The sequence below is a fragment of the Fukomys damarensis genome, unplaced genomic scaffold (genome assembly GCF_012274545.1).
Source record: "Fukomys damarensis isolate Sample0158 unplaced genomic scaffold, DMR_v1.0_HiC HiC_scaffold_20, whole genome shotgun sequence".
Taxonomy (NCBI): domain Eukaryota; kingdom Metazoa; phylum Chordata; class Mammalia; order Rodentia; family Bathyergidae; genus Fukomys; species Fukomys damarensis.
The window spans coordinates 7,734,548-7,752,506 of NW_022900932.1; the positions used below are offsets into that span (position 1 = coordinate 7,734,548).

At 45.3% G+C, this 17,959-nt stretch overlaps 1 protein-coding gene across 1 annotated transcript; it reads right to left on the reverse strand.

Annotated features, from left to right (window-relative positions):
- On the reverse strand, positions 1–7,513 carry Trem1 (triggering receptor expressed on myeloid cells 1). The gene is made up of 5 exons (XM_010631029.3): positions 7,477–7,513; positions 7,106–7,380; positions 5,445–5,789; positions 3,368–3,611; positions 1–435 (listed from the first exon to the last, which is right to left on the reverse strand). Exons 2-5 carry the CDS (start codon positions 7,176–7,178, stop codon positions 330–332), a joined length of 768 nt encoding a protein of 255 aa, XP_010629331.1. The 5' UTR covers positions 7,179–7,380; positions 7,477–7,513; the 3' UTR covers positions 1–329.
- Between the last annotated feature and the right edge of the window lie 10,446 nt (positions 7,514–17,959).

Below are 17,959 nucleotides of genomic sequence, written 5' to 3' on the forward strand. Positions count from 1 at the left end.
AGCACAGGGAAGACAAGGGACAGAGGTCTCGGTGTTCCTCCTGCACCTCAGGACTCCCACAGACAGGCACAGTGAGAAGTACTTGCCTCTGTCTTTTTATTTCATGCCAACCTGTGGGTAGAACGGAGGGCCAGAGTATGCTGGGGTGGCACCATCTCCCCCAAGGAGGAGGCAAAACACACACAGTCATGGCGAGTGGGATGGGCTGGGCTAGGAAGGGGGATCCCGAGCCTCAGAAATCACCTGGGATCCCTGCCTTCCCTCCCGCACTCTCTTCTGCACCACTGCCAGGCGGATGTAGCTGGAGGTCTGAGGTCGCTGTCAAAGGTTCAGGGTCTGAATGACTGCTGGGTCACAGCAAACAGGACAGTGAAGACCAGGCTCTTGCTGAGGAGGCCACAGGCCGCAGGAATGGCAATGCTGCTGAAAGGCACCCTGGGAGAGAGGGAGAGAGGAGACTGAACACTGCCCCTGGTAAGGAGACTGACGAGATTCCTGCAGGTCCCAATCTCATCAGCAGAGGCCCTTCCCACACCTTCGGGTGCTATGCGTGCAGCTTAGCTGGTTTCATTCCCTATGACAGATTAAAGAGCCAGTTAGGAGAGCTGGGCTCTGGTCCAGGACAGGGAGAGAGGAAGGCCGACCCTCTGCCTCCAACTTCCTTGGGCTGGAGCGAGAGGGCCGCCCTGGGGCTGGGAAACCTGGTCTTTATCCTCCGTACCCAATCTGTTTCCTGGAATGGTCACCCCAAAACTCTAGCCTCTGTTTCTTCATCTATAAATCAAGAATCCAACCTTAGAGGAAAACCCACCATGAATTTTTAGATTTGAACAAAATGATTCCACAAGTCTCGTGTGGTCATCGAGATATCATTAAAAAAAAAAAAAAAAAAAAAGACAAGTGAGGCCAGGAGCCTGGCCTGTCCCATCGGCAGAGGTGGGAGAGATGGGGACACTCGGGCTTTGTCTGCTAAGATGCCGGCACAGAGATAGGGGCAGCCATGGACAACATCACAAGACGCTGTCCCAAAATTTAAAGAAAAATTCAACGTCTGGAGATGTAGCTCAGTGCAAAGGCCTAGGGTTCAATCCCAGTACCCACACCCCCCAAAAAAGAAATTAGCACCCAAGGAAATCTGCAGCCCTCTAAATAGGCAGAGATTGTGTTAGTGAATAAGTCTGGCAGTATCTGAAAAGGTATATGAAGAAAAAAATAAATAAAATATTTCTTTCGCCGCCTGCCTTGCAAGTGTAAGGACCCAAGTTCAATCCCTGGTACCATAAAAAAAAAAAAAAATGTTTCTATAACTCTGTACCCTCAATGGGCTAAAAATATTTAAGTGAACAACAACAACAAAAAAAAACTAGTAAAGTTACCAAAATAGAATCGATCACAATTAAGCAAAGCAATAATTTTTAAACCAGCGCAGTTGCCTGTGCAAAATTTAAAGCCGAATGCACGAGCAAGCCAAGAAGGAGACACACAGCAGCAACAGCGGGAATCAAAGTGGCCCTTCGACTTGAGTCCAGCTCGGCCTCCTGCCCTGCCCTGTGTCTCAGGGGACAACGTGCCCGATGCCCGGTCAAGCTCCCCAGTGGCAGTGCTGATTACCAGCCTCCCAAGACGGAGTAGCCACAGTCTGTCCCACCCTCCCTGGTTCCGACAGCACCCACCACGGGCCAGGCTCCTCCCTGGTTAGAGCCGAGCTGCCTGAAGGTCCCTGCTCTGGGCTTCACACCTCCTCTCTGCCTAATCCCTTTTCACACAGCCACCCCGAGGCATCTTCAGGGCTGCCCCACCCCTCTGAAGTACCTGCGATTCACCAGCCCCTTTGGGCCACCTATGACCAATGCCTGCGAATGCACAAATACAAATGCTCCAGGTGAGGCAGGCTCAGTGGGCCGTGCTGTCATCTCGGCACTGGGGAGGCTGAGGCTCGAGGATTGCCAAGTCCAAGCCCAGCCTGGGTACTTTATTGAGACTGTCTAAAAATAAATGGTGAAAGAGGGCTCTCAGGATAGCTCCAGTGTGAAGGCCCTGGGCTTGTTCTCACTACCGGAAAAATAAGTAAATAAAATAGACAAATTAAATCAATCAATATTCGAGGTCCTCTGCCCCCCGGTAGGACAACTCTGGGTGTGAATCGGACCTCCCTCCAAGGGTGGAGCCCAAGTCACCCCCTAAGCCTGGCCTAGTTAATGACACTTTCTTTACTTGGCTTCCGTCCTTTCCCAGACCTACTTCCTAGTCTCTCTGCTGGCGATCATTTCCTAAAGCCTTTTAACCAGACCCTTTCCACAGTCTGCTTCTTGGGAAATACCCCTGACATGGGGCGATATCGGTCCTCCAAAGTCATAGGGGACGTGTCCTAGATGGAAACAGTGGTGCCTGGGCAGCTTCCTGTTCCTTTTTCTCCATACCCTGACCAGGAGGGGAAATGGGCTGCCACCTGCAGCCACCATGACCCACACAGGTCCAAAAGTCGTGGGGTCAACCAGTGATGAGGGGAAACCTCTGAAAGTGTCAGGCAAAATTAACATTTCCTTTATGAGTGAATGGCCTCAAGTTAAAACTCTGAAAATCTTATTCTGCAACAATGCGTAAGATTCTAATAAGATTACTGACATTTAGAAATTTGAAGAAAGGAGCTAAAGGTGTAGGGAAGGTGTGATGCGTAGGGGAAGAACAAAAAGGGAAAAGAAAAAAATGTGAGAGAATGAAAAGATGAAAATAAAGTGTTTGTAGATGGGGAGGGGAGGAGGGGGTGAAGGGAGGGCAGGGGTAAGGGGAAAAAATGAGAATCAAGACTTGCCATGTAGAGGTACAAGATCCCAACAATGAATGTAACTGTACTGTATCCCTAAAATGTACCAATAAACTCAATAAAATTAAAAAAAAAACTCTGAAAATCTTATCAAAAACTACTGAGACTGGCCCCGCCCACAGGTCTGTAGCAGAATATTTGTACCAGCATTAAAATCAAATGACAGAAACGGGGGACGGGGCAGAGTCCGGGACTGAGGCGGAGGCTGAGGGAGGCAGAGAGAGATCTGACCCTCCAGGCGACCATAACCTACAGCTGCTGCGTGCATTCAGGAAGATAGCCTTTGCCTCTCCTGGCTACTATGGGGTACAAGGAAATCAGGTGAGGAGTGAGAAAGGATGGCAGCCTCGCTGGCACCTGCCCCTCAGCCTGTCACCACCCCCGGCCCCTCCTCGGAATTTCCACCAGACTCACTCTGGTGACCCAAGTCGCTTCTGGCCCGTCCGCCCCATGCTCCCCACCCTGCGTTCCGAACATCCCCTCAGCACACAGACCGAGGGACAAGGGGCTCCAGCCCAGGAGGCCAGGGCTCGAACACCACACCTGGTGACACTTGTCACGTCTGTGAAGTTGACCCCTGAGTCAGGAGAGGAGATGGTAGAAATCGATGTAGGAGAAGGCCGAGTCGCAGTTCTGGGCCTGATGTAGGTGGTGCTCAAAGCCTCTACAGTAGGCAAGGTGGAAACATCAGCCAAGTTCGGGGTCAGGACCTCCGTGGTAGGAAGAGCGGGCTTCTTGGCCAAGTCTGGGGTAGGATTCACGTCAGAGGCATGGGTATCCAAAGAATCTGCAAGGAGACAAATCGGAGTGATGTGTAGGTAGGCGGGTGGGTGGGTGGATGGCTGGAGAACGGGTAGGAAAGTGATTGGATGAATACTATAGCTGACTAGATAGAAGATGGACAGATCCATGGAAAATAAGTGAAGCTAAGGAGGGAAATGAATGTGGTAGTCAAGAAGCTAGATTTTCTTTTGCTAAAACCAAAGGAATCGTGTAAGGTCAGCCTCGGTCAAGCTGAGCAGGAGACGAGGAAAGGACAGAGAGTAGGGAGTAAATGAGGACACAAGAAAGGACAGAGGAGAAGAGTTTTCAGGCTATTTTGTGTGATTGGAGCCTGCAAATTTTCACCATCTGTGTATCCCCAGCTTCTCCAAGAATAATTCAAGCATCCGTCTCCTTTTCCTCTGCCTTCCTTAATTCATCCAGTATTCACGGCTGGGTATTCGGTGCCCTGTCAGGCACAGAACTCTCCTCAAGGGTTCAGAGGTTCACAGGGGACCCCGGTAAGTAACCTGGGCTCTCCCATTCAGTGGAAAATGTCATCCAAGAGAGGGGCACAAGGGAGCTTGGGAAGTAGGTCCTGGTAAACAGGTGTCACCTGAGGCCTGCTGAGTTAGGATGTGCATTTGAAGCAAGCTCCCCTGCTGTGTGACTGCACCCTCAGGAAGGCCGGGGTGCACAGTTTCAGGACACAGAGGAGCACCACCGGCTGCATCCTTGGGAGGAGGATAGGGGCTCCTAGGAGGCTTCTCCAGGACAGGACTTCTACTTGGGAACCTGAGAAACGGGACTAAATTATTCCCAAGTCTGCTGCTAACCAGCAGTGGCTGGGGACACAGTTAAGCATCCTGCAGTGCAGAGATGGGCCCCATGGTGAGCCATTACCCTACCGAAAACACCAACAGTGCTGACTTGAGGACCCTTGGGTCACAGGGACAGAAAACCCCAATGCCCCTCTTGGAGGAAGAACAAGGGTAACCACGGGCTTTAGGGGGGAATTTTCAGGTTTGGTACAGGGAGCTTTGTTGATGGGAGGCAAGGCAGTGGGGAAGGAGGAGCATCCGGGCTATATTTTCAGTCAGATACACCAGGCTGCGGAGATCCTGAGGGCCCAGCAGTGATCCACACGCCTGGATACCTTTCTCCACAGAGCACCAGAAAGGAGCTGGCCAGCAGTTGTCAGTGAGTCCAAGCACCTCTACCAGGATGCACCACACACACACACACACACACACACACACACACACACACACGGGTGCATGTACTCCTGTGTCCCCTAAGGTATCCTATAAGCCCAACTGTCCTTGTGTATAGAGGTGGGCTGGGCAAAAAATTATTTCCGGATCCCTCTGGCCTCTGCTTTCTCCTGCCACACCCAGATGTGGCTTCCTTGGGCAGCCCCAGAGCTGCAGTTTTCTCAACTCTCCCAACCAGCCGTGCTGCTCCCAGACAGTTTGCTCAAGCCAGCCCTCCCTGGGTGGCAGATTTCTCAGTGCTCCGAAGATTTCCCAGCACTCATATGTGGGTTCCCGCCCAGTTATCCTTTGGTGCATGAATCCGAGACTCCCTCTCACAGTGCCCCCACCTATCCAGGCACGATGATCTCCCTCTTCCTCTCTTTCCTACTCCCCTGCTCCACTCTCCCTCTGGCTCTCACTGAGGGCTTCTTCCTGCTTGCTGAACCTAGTCGACAGCCTTCTTCAAGGGTGTGAATTCCTGCTGTCTCCCACAGTGAGAGACTAGAAAGTCCATGTGCTGACTTCGGGTCTAGAACCGTCCCCGCTGCTCCGAATGTCTCTCCTCAGGGGCCCCAGATGGCAGGTGGGGGCCCAATGCTCACCTGGGCACAGGACCAGCAGAGTCCAATCCTGCAGGGGAACCGGGGGATCGACAAGGAGGACACACTGGTACAGCCCCGCGTCCTGCTTTTGCAGCCCCATCATGGTGATGGTGATGAAGCCAGTGGTGGGGTTATCCTCCAGCAGGAACCTCCCCATCTGGGCCCGATTCAGGTCCTCGTTTCTCGTCTCTGTCTTCACCAGGGTCTCAGTGTGGCCGAGGCTGTCCACCCGCTGCCAGGCCTTGATGGTGTACCTGTATTGCCTGTTGTAATGATGCTCCACTTGCAGGTCTTGCCCCTCCTCCAGGCACCTGCGCTCCGCCTCCCTGCCTTCCGCGTGGAGCCCTAGAGGAAGAGCAGGCAGCCACTGAGCTCCGGGGCTGACCCCATCCCCTGCAGCCACAGCCACAGCCACAGCATGGACACAAGGCCAAAGATGCAGCACCTTAGCGGCTTGGGCAAGGGAGCAGGAGCAACCAGGCTCTTTTGGTGCTCAGCAGTTTCTTCTAGGTCAGGAACAGACACTCACATATGGAGTAAGGCACAGCATCAATCCTGGTTAAGGGCTTGAATCTAAGTGTTTATGGTAGCTATTCTGTCTCCATTTTTTTTTCCATTTTGGTTCTTTCATTAAATGGTAGAATAATTACATTCATTTTGACTGACTGATACATGTATAATAATATCTTGACTATTTCTAATACCCCTCCATTGTACCCCTCCATCTTCATTTTAGAAACTGGAAATTTTCTATAATAAAAATGAACTGAAGAGTCCTGCCTGTTGGCACACAGCACTCTGGAAGCAGGAGGAGCCTCCCAGGACAAGTAGGAGGCTTGCCTGGGCAACTTAACAACTTAGCAAAAGCCCGTCTCCAAATAAAAAATAAAATAAAATGGGATGGGATGCAGATCAGTGTGAAGGCCTTAGATTCAACCTCATTACAGCAAAACAAAATAATAAAAATCAATAAAAGCCGGGCGTGGTGGCGCACGCCTGTAATCCCAGCACTCGGGAGGCTGAGGCAGGAGGATCACTGTGAGTTCGAGACCAGCCTGGGCTACATAGTGAGTTCCAGGTCAGTCTCAACTATATAGTGAGACCCTGTCTCAAAAAAACAAACAAAAATAAATAAATAAAAATCAATTAAAAAATCACCAACTTCACCCTCTATTTTCTACTCTACCCATGCTTGTCCTAATATGCACCCTTGCTGTGTGGTACACAATCCCTTCTTGTAGCACCTGGTGCCCCCAGGTGGAATTCACCTCCTACTCTTCTCCACCTGCCTCACCCCATCCTCCCAAGGGAAGCCCACCTGAACAGCTCCAAGTGGCACTAACCTCTTTCTCCCCTCGGCCCTCAGTACCAGGGATCAAAATCATCAGCATCGTTATCCACATAACTTTCACTGAGTCCTTTCGATGTCCTAAACACTGAGCCAAGTGCTGAGCCATCAGTCTGCTATTCAATTCCCAGCCTTGCCAAAGACACAAAGAGAGTGGATCTGTCCATTCCGGGTCCTTGCCATTCTGTAACACGCACCCTGGTCTCATTCCAGTCCCTCCTAAGGAAAGGAGAGAGCAGAGGCTGCCGCCCCGGGCTGCTCCCATGCCCTCCCTCCTGCGCCCTCTCCAGTCTCCTCGCCCGCCTCTGCTCACCTGAGACGCAGAGCAGCAGCAGCAGCAGCAGCAGCTCCCGCAGCGGCCACTTCTGTGCCCCTCTCTTCTCCATTTTCCCGCCTCTAAGTCTGCTGCCCGCCGGCGCTGCTGGTTTACACTGCCCCGAACCCTAGGCGCAGGCTTCCCCCTGAGGCTCTGCTGTTTCTTTTGATTGAGAAATCCCAAGAGGAGCGTGACGCCAGGAGACAGAAAATGAAGAGAACAGAGGGCACTGCCTGGGCTGGCTTCCTTCCTGCCTTTCATGTGTCACAGGCCTGTTGAGAAACACTTGATTCTTTCCCATTCTGTCAAACAAACTTTGGCCCCACCCACTGGCCGCGGTCTCCCAAGCCGTCCTCACTGGCTCTCACCGCTGCTTCCTGAAATACCCGAAGCCGTTGCCCCCATCAGAAAACGCGTTAGTCATCTTCCTGTTGCTTGGACGCACAGCACACCCAACACCCGGAAGTGCAAAATGGAGTGTTTTATTTGAGTATTATTTGTCCTTGGTGTTTTGATTTTTTAAAATTTTTATTAGCACATGTTGGCATCACAAAACAGCCACCTTTACTTGGGATGTCAGTGCCTGCACATAATACATCTTCGTTCTTTTTACTTCCCCTCTCTTCCCCTCCTTCCATCTCCCGGTTTACATCACAAGGGGGTTCAGTCCATGGTCAGCCGCCTCCAAGGCAGGAACTGGGGGAATTGAACACATCACAGAGAAAAGAGCAAAACAGTCTGGATTGCTAACCCCAGCTCCCAGAGAGGGACCTGTCTCTGCTAACACAAAATAAGCTTTAGGGAGGAATAGGGGACCAGACCAGAAGCTCTAGCCCCAAGAATATCCTGCCATTAGTGTAAACTGCAAAGCAGTGTGGACCTTTACTCTCAGAATAAATCCCTCCTCACAACAGGCAATGTGGAGAAGAAATCCACTGTAGCACCCACCACGGTGAGAGAGATAAGCTGTTTTGAGAAGGTGTTTCATTGTTTAAGACTAAGCTAAAGAACAGCCACACGTAAGGGTTTCCGAGGTCATCCTACCCCAGGGTGACTTGTTGAGAGACATCCACAAGAGATTGTTGTGGAGTGGTATGGGCTAGACATAGACCCACGGAGCAATTCAAGTTCGGCCTGGGTAGGACACGGGAGTCTCACTTTCTCCCATGAGAAGTCAGGCTGCTCCAGGGTGGTTTTTGGAGGGGGCTGGGTCCGAAGGGGCTGGCAGTAAGACCAGCTGATTGCCTTACTTCCATCACACCCCCTTGCCTACACTCAGCACAGAACTCTGTGTTCTGCTTGCTGCCCCCACCGGCCAACAAGATCAGGAATACCATTGGGCGTGGATCGTTACCACAGCCTGGGGTGTCCAGACAGAGGGCCCTCCTGAGTATGTAAGGCTAGGCAGAGGAAGCAGTGATTTGGGGCACACAGAAACATGGAAAGTGGGAGCCGCTGAAGAGGAGAGAGCCCTAAGGTGAGCACCACTGACCAACTACACTCAGCAGGAAAGGCATGCAGGACTCAGCATAGCACACAAAATGTGAGTGTGGAAATAAAATAAGACTTAGCAGTGACGCACTAGCCCTCCTCCATGTCTGGTGATTCCAATACTGCGGACCTCAAAAGAAACCACTTATTCAAAAACGCAGAGGTGGGCTGGGGATTTAGCTCAGTGGTGCCTCCACCTGCCTTGCAAGCACAAGGGCCTGAGTTGGATCCCCAGTACCAAAAAATGAAACAAAGCAAAAACACAGAGGAATTTTTTTCATTTATTTTCCTCATTGAATTTTGAGGGTTTGGGTTTCTTTCTTGATTTCTTTCTTTCTTTCTTTCTTCCTTCCTTCCTTTCTTTGCTCTCTTGTTTTTTTTTTCTCCATCCTTTTCTTCATTATTCATTTCTGTTGGTTTTTATCTAATTGTATTAATTTTCTTGTACTCCTTAGTAGGATTATTTATCTCTTACCTTTCTTTATTTTTTGAATTTTACTTCTTTTATTTTCCCCCCTCCCCACCTCCTCCATTTTTACTAGTATTGCTATTAAGCTTTATTCATCTTTAGATATTGCCAGGTGTGGTATTGTATGCCTGTAATCCTAGCACTCGGGAAGCTGAGGCAGGAGGATTGCCATGAATTCAAGGCCATCCTAGGCTATATAGTGAGTTCAAGGCCAGCCTGCACTGCAAAGAGAGACCCTAACTGGGAAAAAATATCTTTAGATATTAAGGTGACTCTATGTATTATTGTTGAATTCTTTCTATTGTGAATGGTGGTGTAGTCATTGCATTTAGTACATATTTACTGTGTGTTAGTATTTGGTTTGTCTTTATGTCCATATTATTGTGGCAGATTTCTTTTCTATCACTAAAGGTGGTACAGTAGTAGCTTTTAGGTGAAAGAAGAAAGACTAATATAAGATTAACTGGAAATTTTGAATTCTAATTTCTAGGAATGAAGGTGGAAAACAACATGAGAGAGAATCATGCTTTATGAAATAAAAGTATGAGTGTTTTTTAAAAAGTGTGGTGGCTGACAGATAAATTAGGCAGAACTCTTGAAGACATTGACATAGGAAAAGACTTTATGAAAAAATCCTCAGTAGCACGGGAACTAGCAGAAAGAATCAACAACTGGGATGTCATCTTATTTAAAAGCTTCTGCACTGCAAAAGAAACCATCAACAGAACTAAGAGACAACCTACAATGTGGGAAAAAAATTTTACCAGTTGCTCCTCAGACAAAGGACTATAATCTAGAATATATAAAGAAATCAAAGCGATCAGCCCCCCCAAATATAAAGACCCAATTCAAAAATGGGCATCTGAAATGAACAGACATTTCTCAGACAAAGAAGTAAAAGCAGCAAGTAAATATATGAAAAAATGTTCCACATCACTGGTCACTGGAGAGATGCAGATGAAAACAACACTGAGATTCCACCTCACCCCGCAAAGAATGGCTGCTATAAAGAAAGCACACAATAACAAATGTTGGCCGGGTTGTGGGGAGAAAGGAACTCTTCTCCATTGTTGGTGGGAGTGCAGACTGGTGCAACCACTGTGGAAATCAATATGGAGATACCTCAAAGAGCTGGGACTAGAGGTTCCATTTGACCCAGCCATCCCTCTGCTGGGTATCTTTCCAAAAGAATTGAAAGAATCATACCACAGTGATATATGTGCACCAATGTTTATAGTGGCACAGTTTGTAATAGCTAAAACTTGGAAACAGCCCATTTGCCCATCAGTTGGAGACTGGATAAAGAAGCTGTGGTTTTTCTATAAAATGGAATACTACTCAACCATAAAGAATGAGAAATTAGAGTCATTCATAGGAAAATGGATACATATTGAGGATATACTCTTAAGTGAAATAAGTCACACATGTGTAAATATCGAATAGTCTCTCTGGTGTGAAAAACTATAGTAGTACACAAGATCCCAATGGGATAATTAATAGTGTAAAATAGGAAGAAAAGGGCTAAAGGTGTAGGGAAAGTAGGAAGGGTAGGGGAAGGGGTATAAGGGAAAAGAAAAATATATGAGAAAATGAAAAAATGGAAAGAAAGTGTTTGTAAATGGGGAGGGAAGGAGTGGGTGAAGGGAGGGCAGGGACAAGGGGAAAAAATGAGAACCGAGACCTGTCATGTGAAGGAACAGAATCCCAGTAATGAATGTAACTGTACTGTATACCGAGATTGTACCAATAAACTGAAAAAACAAAAGTGTGGTGGCACATGCCTTGTAATCCCAGTATTCAGGAAACTTAGGCAGGAGGATTGCTGCAAGTTCAAGGCCAGGCTGGTCTATTCAATGAGTGAATTCGAGGAGTGCTTGAACTACTTTGTGAGATCCTGTCTCAAACCTCTTCGCCTCTTCCAAAAAAAAGAGTAGAGGGAAAGAATTTAACATACAGATAGGAAAGCTGTATAGAATACCAAATAGCCATAACTCCAAAAGAACTCCTCCACAATACACCAGAGTCAAAATCCTGGAAGTTGAATCCAAGCGCAGAAAAGCAACAAATCACTTATAAATGTAAATCCATTAGAATTATAACAGACTTCTCAACACAGTGCTTAAAAGCCAGAAGACTTTGGAATGAAGTATCTCAACCTCTAAAAGAATACAACTTTCTACCCACACTAATATAGCTTGCAAAATTATCTTTCAAAATTGATGGAGAGGGACCAGGGATTTAGCTCAGTGTTTCTGCTGCCTGCCTAAGCAAAAGGATCCGAGTTAAGGGCTGGGGATTTAGCTCAGTGGTTCCACTGCCTGCCTTGCAAGCGCAAGGACCTGAGTTCAATCCCTGATATAATTGATGGAGAAACAAGGTCCTTCCATGACAAAGATCCCCTTAAGAAATTAATGACCACCAAATTATCACTTCAAAATATCCTCAAGGGTATAAGGATATCCTAGAAAGAGACAATGAACCCATTGATGTCCGAAAGTCTAGAGAAATGTGTACATCAGATAAGATAGCAGTTAAGAAGAAGGGAGGGAGGAATCAGCAGCGGGAAAACAATGCAATGACAGCAATAAGACAATACATCCAGAAATAACTCTCAGTGTTAAAAGTCTCAACTCCCAATCAAAAGTCAGAGATTAGCAGATTGGATCAAAAAACAAAACCCAACAGTATGCTGTATAAAAGAAATACGTGAAATCCAAAAAGAAATTCATAGACTAAAAACCAAAGAATCAAAACAATATTCTATACAACAGGAGTCCAAAGCAAGCAAGAGTAGCTATCATATTTTCAGGCAAAGTAGACTTCAAATCAAAACTGATCAAAGAGGGCAAGAAAGTCACTATAGGGCCTGGGATTTAGCTCAGTAGTTCGGCTGCCTACCTTGCAAGCACAAGGGCCCAAATTCAATCCCTGGTACAAAAAAAAAAAAAAAAAATCACTATATATATTGGTTAATGGGATGATTCAACAGGAAGAGAATCACAGCAATTATAAATATATATGAACCAAACACTAAAGCACCCAACTTTATAGAACAAACACTATGGGATATAAAAGTCAAGATAAATATCAACACAATCATCATGGGGGACTTCAATACCCCACTTTCACAAATATATCTACTAGATCAAAATACCAACAGAGAAATATCACTGTTGAGTCACACCTTTGGTGGGTTTTTGTTTTGGTTTTTTTGTTTTGTTTTGTTTTTGAGACAGAGTCCCGCTATGCAGTTCAGGTTGGCCTTGAACTCACTAGCTAGCACAGGCTGACCTCAAACTCACGGCGATCCTCCTGACTCAGCCTCTCAAGTACTGGGATTACAGATGTGCACTACCACACCTGGTGAACCACACCTTTGAACAAATGGACATGATTTACATTTAGATATCTACAAAAGTTCTACCCAACAACAACAGAATACACATTCTTCTCAGTAGCACAGAGAACTTTCTCCAAAATAGACTACATACTACCCATAAAGCCTTTTTTGTTACATAAGTATAAAAGAATCAAAATTATCCCATGCATATTATTAGATCACAGTGCAATAAAACTCCAAATCAATGGCAAAAGAAATGATAGAAATAATGCAAAACATGAAGATTAAACAATGCACCCTTGAATAATGAATGAGCAACAGAAAAAATTACCTCCTAGAATCAAATGCTGATGCCAGTACCACAAACCAGAACTATGAGACACAATTAAAGCAGTCCCAGGAGAGAAGTTTATACCTGTTAATGACCACACCAGGAAAACAGAGTGAACCCAAGTAAATAACCTAGTGTGAACCCCAAGGTCCTAGAAAATCAGGGACAGTCCAAATCCAAAGCTAGGACAAGGAGGGCAATTAGAAAGATGAGAGCAGAGCTTAAAATTTGAGAACAGAAAACGACAAGGAACGAATTAATCAAAGAGTTGGTTCTTCAAAAGAGAGAACGGCTATCTATCATGAAGAACACAAACAGAACAAACGCTGATGAGAACATGAGGGAAAAGGAACCCTCTGCACTGTTGGTGGAAATATGAATTCGCATAGCTACTGTGGGAATTTCTCAAGTATCTAAAAACCGAAAGTTTAAAGCATAAATATAAATCATAGTGATGCATGCATATCCATGTTTATACCAGCAGAACTCACAACAGTTAAATCCTGGAAGCGGTCTACATAATCCAGTAACAGATAAACACATAAAGAAAATGTGTTACTTACACACAGTGGAGCACTACTGGGCGGTAAAGACAGATAAACGTGAGCCGTCTGTAGGGAAAAGGATGTACTTTGAGAAAACAGCCCTAAGTGAAAAGGATCGGACACACAAGCTCAAATATTTCACAGGTTCACTTGTACAAGAAACCCAAAGTATAAATAATTTAAAGAGCAAAATAAACGATAATAGGAAATAAAGATAGATCTTTTGCAAACGGGAAAGGGGCAGAGAGATGGAAAGAGGTGAGGGAGATTTAAGATGTGTAGTGTGCACGTACCGACTCCCCACAAGGAATGTAATAACTATGTTCTGCAAACATGTACTAATAAAAATTTTTTTCTGAAGAATCTTAGTTTGCCAGATGTGGTGGCACATATCTGTAATCCCAGCGCTCAGGAGGATCACCGCAAGTTTAAGGCCAGCCTGGACTTCACAGTGAGTTCAAGACCAGCCTGAACTACACAGCAAGACCCTTGTCTAAAAAACCTTAGTTCAAGTCCGTGGAGACGTACTCACCAGAGAGATGACTGAATGACCAGCTCACTCACATAACTGATAAACAAGGACAGGAAATCTTGTACCAGTGTTGCTACTACCCATCACACCAGCTTTCCACCTAAACAAAAGGCTTCCACATTAGCAAGCAAGAAGGAAAACTATCTCGATTCACAGATAACATAATTCTAAGAAATCTAAAAAAAGACCTGCTATGGTGGCACACCCCTGTAATCCCAGCACTTGGGAGGCTGAGGCAGGAGGATCCCTGTGAGTTAGATACCAGCCTGGGCTACAGAGTGAGTTCCAGGTCAACTACACAGTGAGACCCTGTCTCAAAAAAATAAATAAATAAACAGACAAAAAAAGAAATGTAAAAAAAAAATGTTAAAGCTAATGCACACGTTGAGTAAAGTTGTAGGACACAAGATGAATACATAAAAAGCAGGTATATTTCTAAATACTATCAATGAACAGTGTAAAAACAAACAGAAAGTAAGAAAACAGTTCCATTCATCTTAGGAATTAATTTTTCAAAGCAAATACAAGCTGCCCAAATGCAAGATACAAAACATTGTTAAAAGATTTTTGTTTGTTTGTTTTGGTTTTTTGAGACAGGGACCCACTGTGTAGTTGAGACTGAACTGGAACTCCTATGTAGCCCAGGCTGGTCTCGAACTCACAGCGATCCTCCTGCCTCAGCCTCCCAAGTGCTGGGATTACAGGCATGTGCCACCATGCCCAGCTAACCAGTATCTTTTTTTTTCGGTACCAGGATCAAAACTCGAGACCTTGCACTTGCGAGGCAGGTGACCTCACCACTGAGCTAAATCCCTGGCTCACCAGTACCCTTTTTAATTAACTCATTTCTCAAAAATATTCATTGCCCCAGCATATTAGTCCAAAGTACCCAAATTTTATTAACAATCTCACTCTTACTAGATTATTATGGGCAATCTATTCAATTATATTAAGAATTACTATAGAAATACTGAGCAGAGTGATTACAGTTAGGGCCATACCATTTTCCATTTCACACATATTACAAGCCCCAAGCTATAAACTGGGCATCGTGGTGCACACCTGTAATCCCAGCACTTAGGAGGCAGAGGCAGGGGGATCGCCACGAGTTCAAGGCTAATCTTGGTTCTAAACTACATAGTTAAGTTCAAGGCCAACCTGAATTACATGGCAAGATCCTGTCTCAAAAATCAAACAAAAAACCAAACCAAATAACAATAACAACAACAACAAAAACAGACTATATAAACTTCATCTACTTGTATAATAACCAGTTTGACAATGATAACTTTCAAAATGCTTATAAAATAAATACTTCATAAACCCCTAATTAATTTGAGGAGGAAAATGTCATTCATTCCACAGTAACTGCACTACTATTACCAAGGAGAAGGAATACAATGTTACTTTTTAAAGAAAAAAAGGTTTTTTTATTCTGTATCTCCTAAAAATTTTCCAAACTCAAGCCATTTTGTTACCCTTAAGCCAAAAACAACGCCTCAGATCAATATAAACTAAAGTCGCATTAGCAAGAGCAATTACAATACCTGGTTTATCTTTGGGTTCGATTCTATTTTCTATGGCTTAACTAAAGGGGAAAGTCTTCAGGGGGTCCATAGTGATTCAACACTTTATGCTCAGACCACAAAACTCAAAGAGTCTACTGCACTAAAATAATGTAAGCTAGAAAAACACGATTTTCTTGCTTGGGGGGGGGTGGTTGAGACAGGGTCTCACTATGTAGTTCAGACTGCTCTGGAACTCACTGTGTAGCCCAGGCTGGTCTCTAACTCACAGCGATCCTCCTGCCTCAGCCTCCCAAGTGCTGGGATTACAGAGGTGAGCCACCACACCCGGCAATTTTTTTTTCTTTTTTTAAATAGTAGGTGGAGTTTGCAAAGATTTCTTCTAGAGAAAGTACGAGGTTGCCTTTCTACCTGGCTTATCTTGTGGACATGCAGAATTTATGATCTAGGGAGGGATCAGGGAAACCAGGCTTCTCTCTAAATGGTTGGCAGGTCTGGTTCTGATTCAGTTAAAACTGACTGGCTGCACATCATAGAAAACTCCAGTAAAAGTGGCTTAAGCAAAATAGTTTATTATCTCTCACTCAGAAGTTCAGAGACAAGCACTCAAGGCTGGTGTGGTGGTTTGCATCGTCAGGGAATTTGGCTCCTTCTTCTCCTCCAGCATCTCAGTTCATTGCCCAAAAAATGATTAGTATCACATATCCAACACCCAGTCACCTCCCAAAAGCCCCACCTATGAACACACAGAGCTTTGGGGGATGTCTAGATATAGACCATACCAAAACTTTCATTACCTTTAGTGTATAACTTTGGGATTTAAACTCCTGTGTGAGTCCCTGGAGAGACACCCATAGTCAAACCATGGCAGCTTCATATAAACCCTTCTTACACACATGACCTGATGGTAACTTCATACAGTATTTTTAAATAATTATGGGCATAAAAATTTTTTCACAGTGTGGAATTTTCCACTGTAGCATCATGGAAGTGCTCAAAAAGTTTCAGATGTTTGGGTTAGGGATGCTCAACCTATAGTCACTTGCTACCTAGGGGAAAAGAGAGCAGGATTTATTTCTAAAGGATGTGTCTAGAACATACAGTTATGGCTCATATCTAGATGTTCCCCCAAAGCCTCATGTGGTCACAGGTGGCTGGATTTGGGGTATGTGATGCTAGAATCAAGGTTGTGATGTTTGAGTTGATTCATTGTGAAATGCTAAGTTATGGCTGTGATTGCTACCCACCCTAAGGGTAGGTAGCCTGGATAAAATACAAAAGACAGAAAGAGAGCTACTGTGGTCTTCACTTGTTGCTTGCCACTTGTCACTTGCTACCTTGCTGCCTCCTGCCTACCATGAACTGTTTCTTCTCTATAATGCCCCTCTGCATGTCACCCTCTCTGGGAGCCAGACAACCATAAAGTAAAGCCTCTACAAAAGGTGAGCTACAATAAACCTTTCCTCCTTTAACTTTGGGGATCAGGTATTTTGTCTCAGCAACAACAAAAGTAACTAAGACACACTCTATATGTCCACATTTCTGTTGTGTTGATCAGAGCCTACTTAAATGACTAATTCTGTCTATAAGTGTGTGGGTCAGTATTCCGTGACTGCAGCAAAATATCTAAGACAATTATCTTATCTAAGAAATCAGGTTTATGCTTTTTTTTCCCTGGTATCAGGGATCCAACTCAGGACCTTGTACCTGAGAGGCAGGTGCAGCACCACTGAGCTAAATCCCTAGCCCTGACAATCAGGTTTATGAAGGCCCACAGTTTTGGAAGTTTCAGTCCCTGATGGATTTGACCCTGCTCACCTCATGGAGGCCAGGAAGTAAAAGAAAAAAAAGAGAAAGGAGCTGGACTTCCACAGTCCCTTTCAAAGGCCACCCCCACAATGTCTAAGGCCTTTCACTAGGCCCCACCTCTTAAAGGTTCCACCACCACCACCTTATAGGACCAAACTGAGGACCAAACCTTTAACATATTGGCCTTTGGGAATTCCAAACCCAAACTGGAACAGAAGAACTTGAGGATGATAGATGGGGCACATTGTATTCTAGAATATGATCCACAGTTTGCAACCACAATTACATTAAAATAGGGATGTGACAAAAATACACCTAAAAATTGGTTTTCAAAAAATAAAAAATAAAACTAACCTCCCTGGGTGTGGTGCTATATGCCTGTAATCCTAGCACTCTGGAAGTTTAAAGCAGGATATTTACAAATCCAACTTAGTGAGACCCTGGGGAGTAGCTCAGTGGCAAGGCCCTGGGTTTGTTCCCTAGTACTATAATAAATAAATAAAGCAAAGTTAAAACCACATTTCCAGGGGGATATGAAAGCAGGGAAGTGATGTAATTATTATTTTTTCATAAACATAGACTAATTTGAAAAGGAGATATTAATGTGCAAAAATAAATGCATAAAACCAAATTTCCAAAGAACTTGTGGAACCAGTAGCTGAGGACCTTTCTTCTTGCCTGGAGCAAAGCATGAGTATCCTCATTATAAAGTCTCTTCTAGGGCCAGGGATTTTAGTTCAGTGGGGCTGTGCCTGCCTCTCAGGTGCAAAGTCCTGAGTTGGATCCCTGGTACCAAAAAAAAAAAAAA

Excerpts from the sequence above, each read along its gene's own strand:
- Trem1 (XM_010631029.3), bottom strand. The coding sequence starts at position 7,178 with ATGGAGAAGAGAGGGGCACAGAAGTGGCCGCTGCGGGAGCTGCTGCTG. Across the intron at positions 5,790-7,105 it reads GCTGCTGCTCTGCGTCTCAG|GGCTCCACGCGGAAGGCAGG; the intron begins GTGAGCAGAGGC and ends CTCTTCCTCTAG. Across the intron at positions 3,612-5,444 it reads TCTGCTGGTCCTGTGCCCAG|ATTCTTTGGATACCCATGCC; the intron begins GTGAGCATTGGG and ends GTCTCCTTGCAG.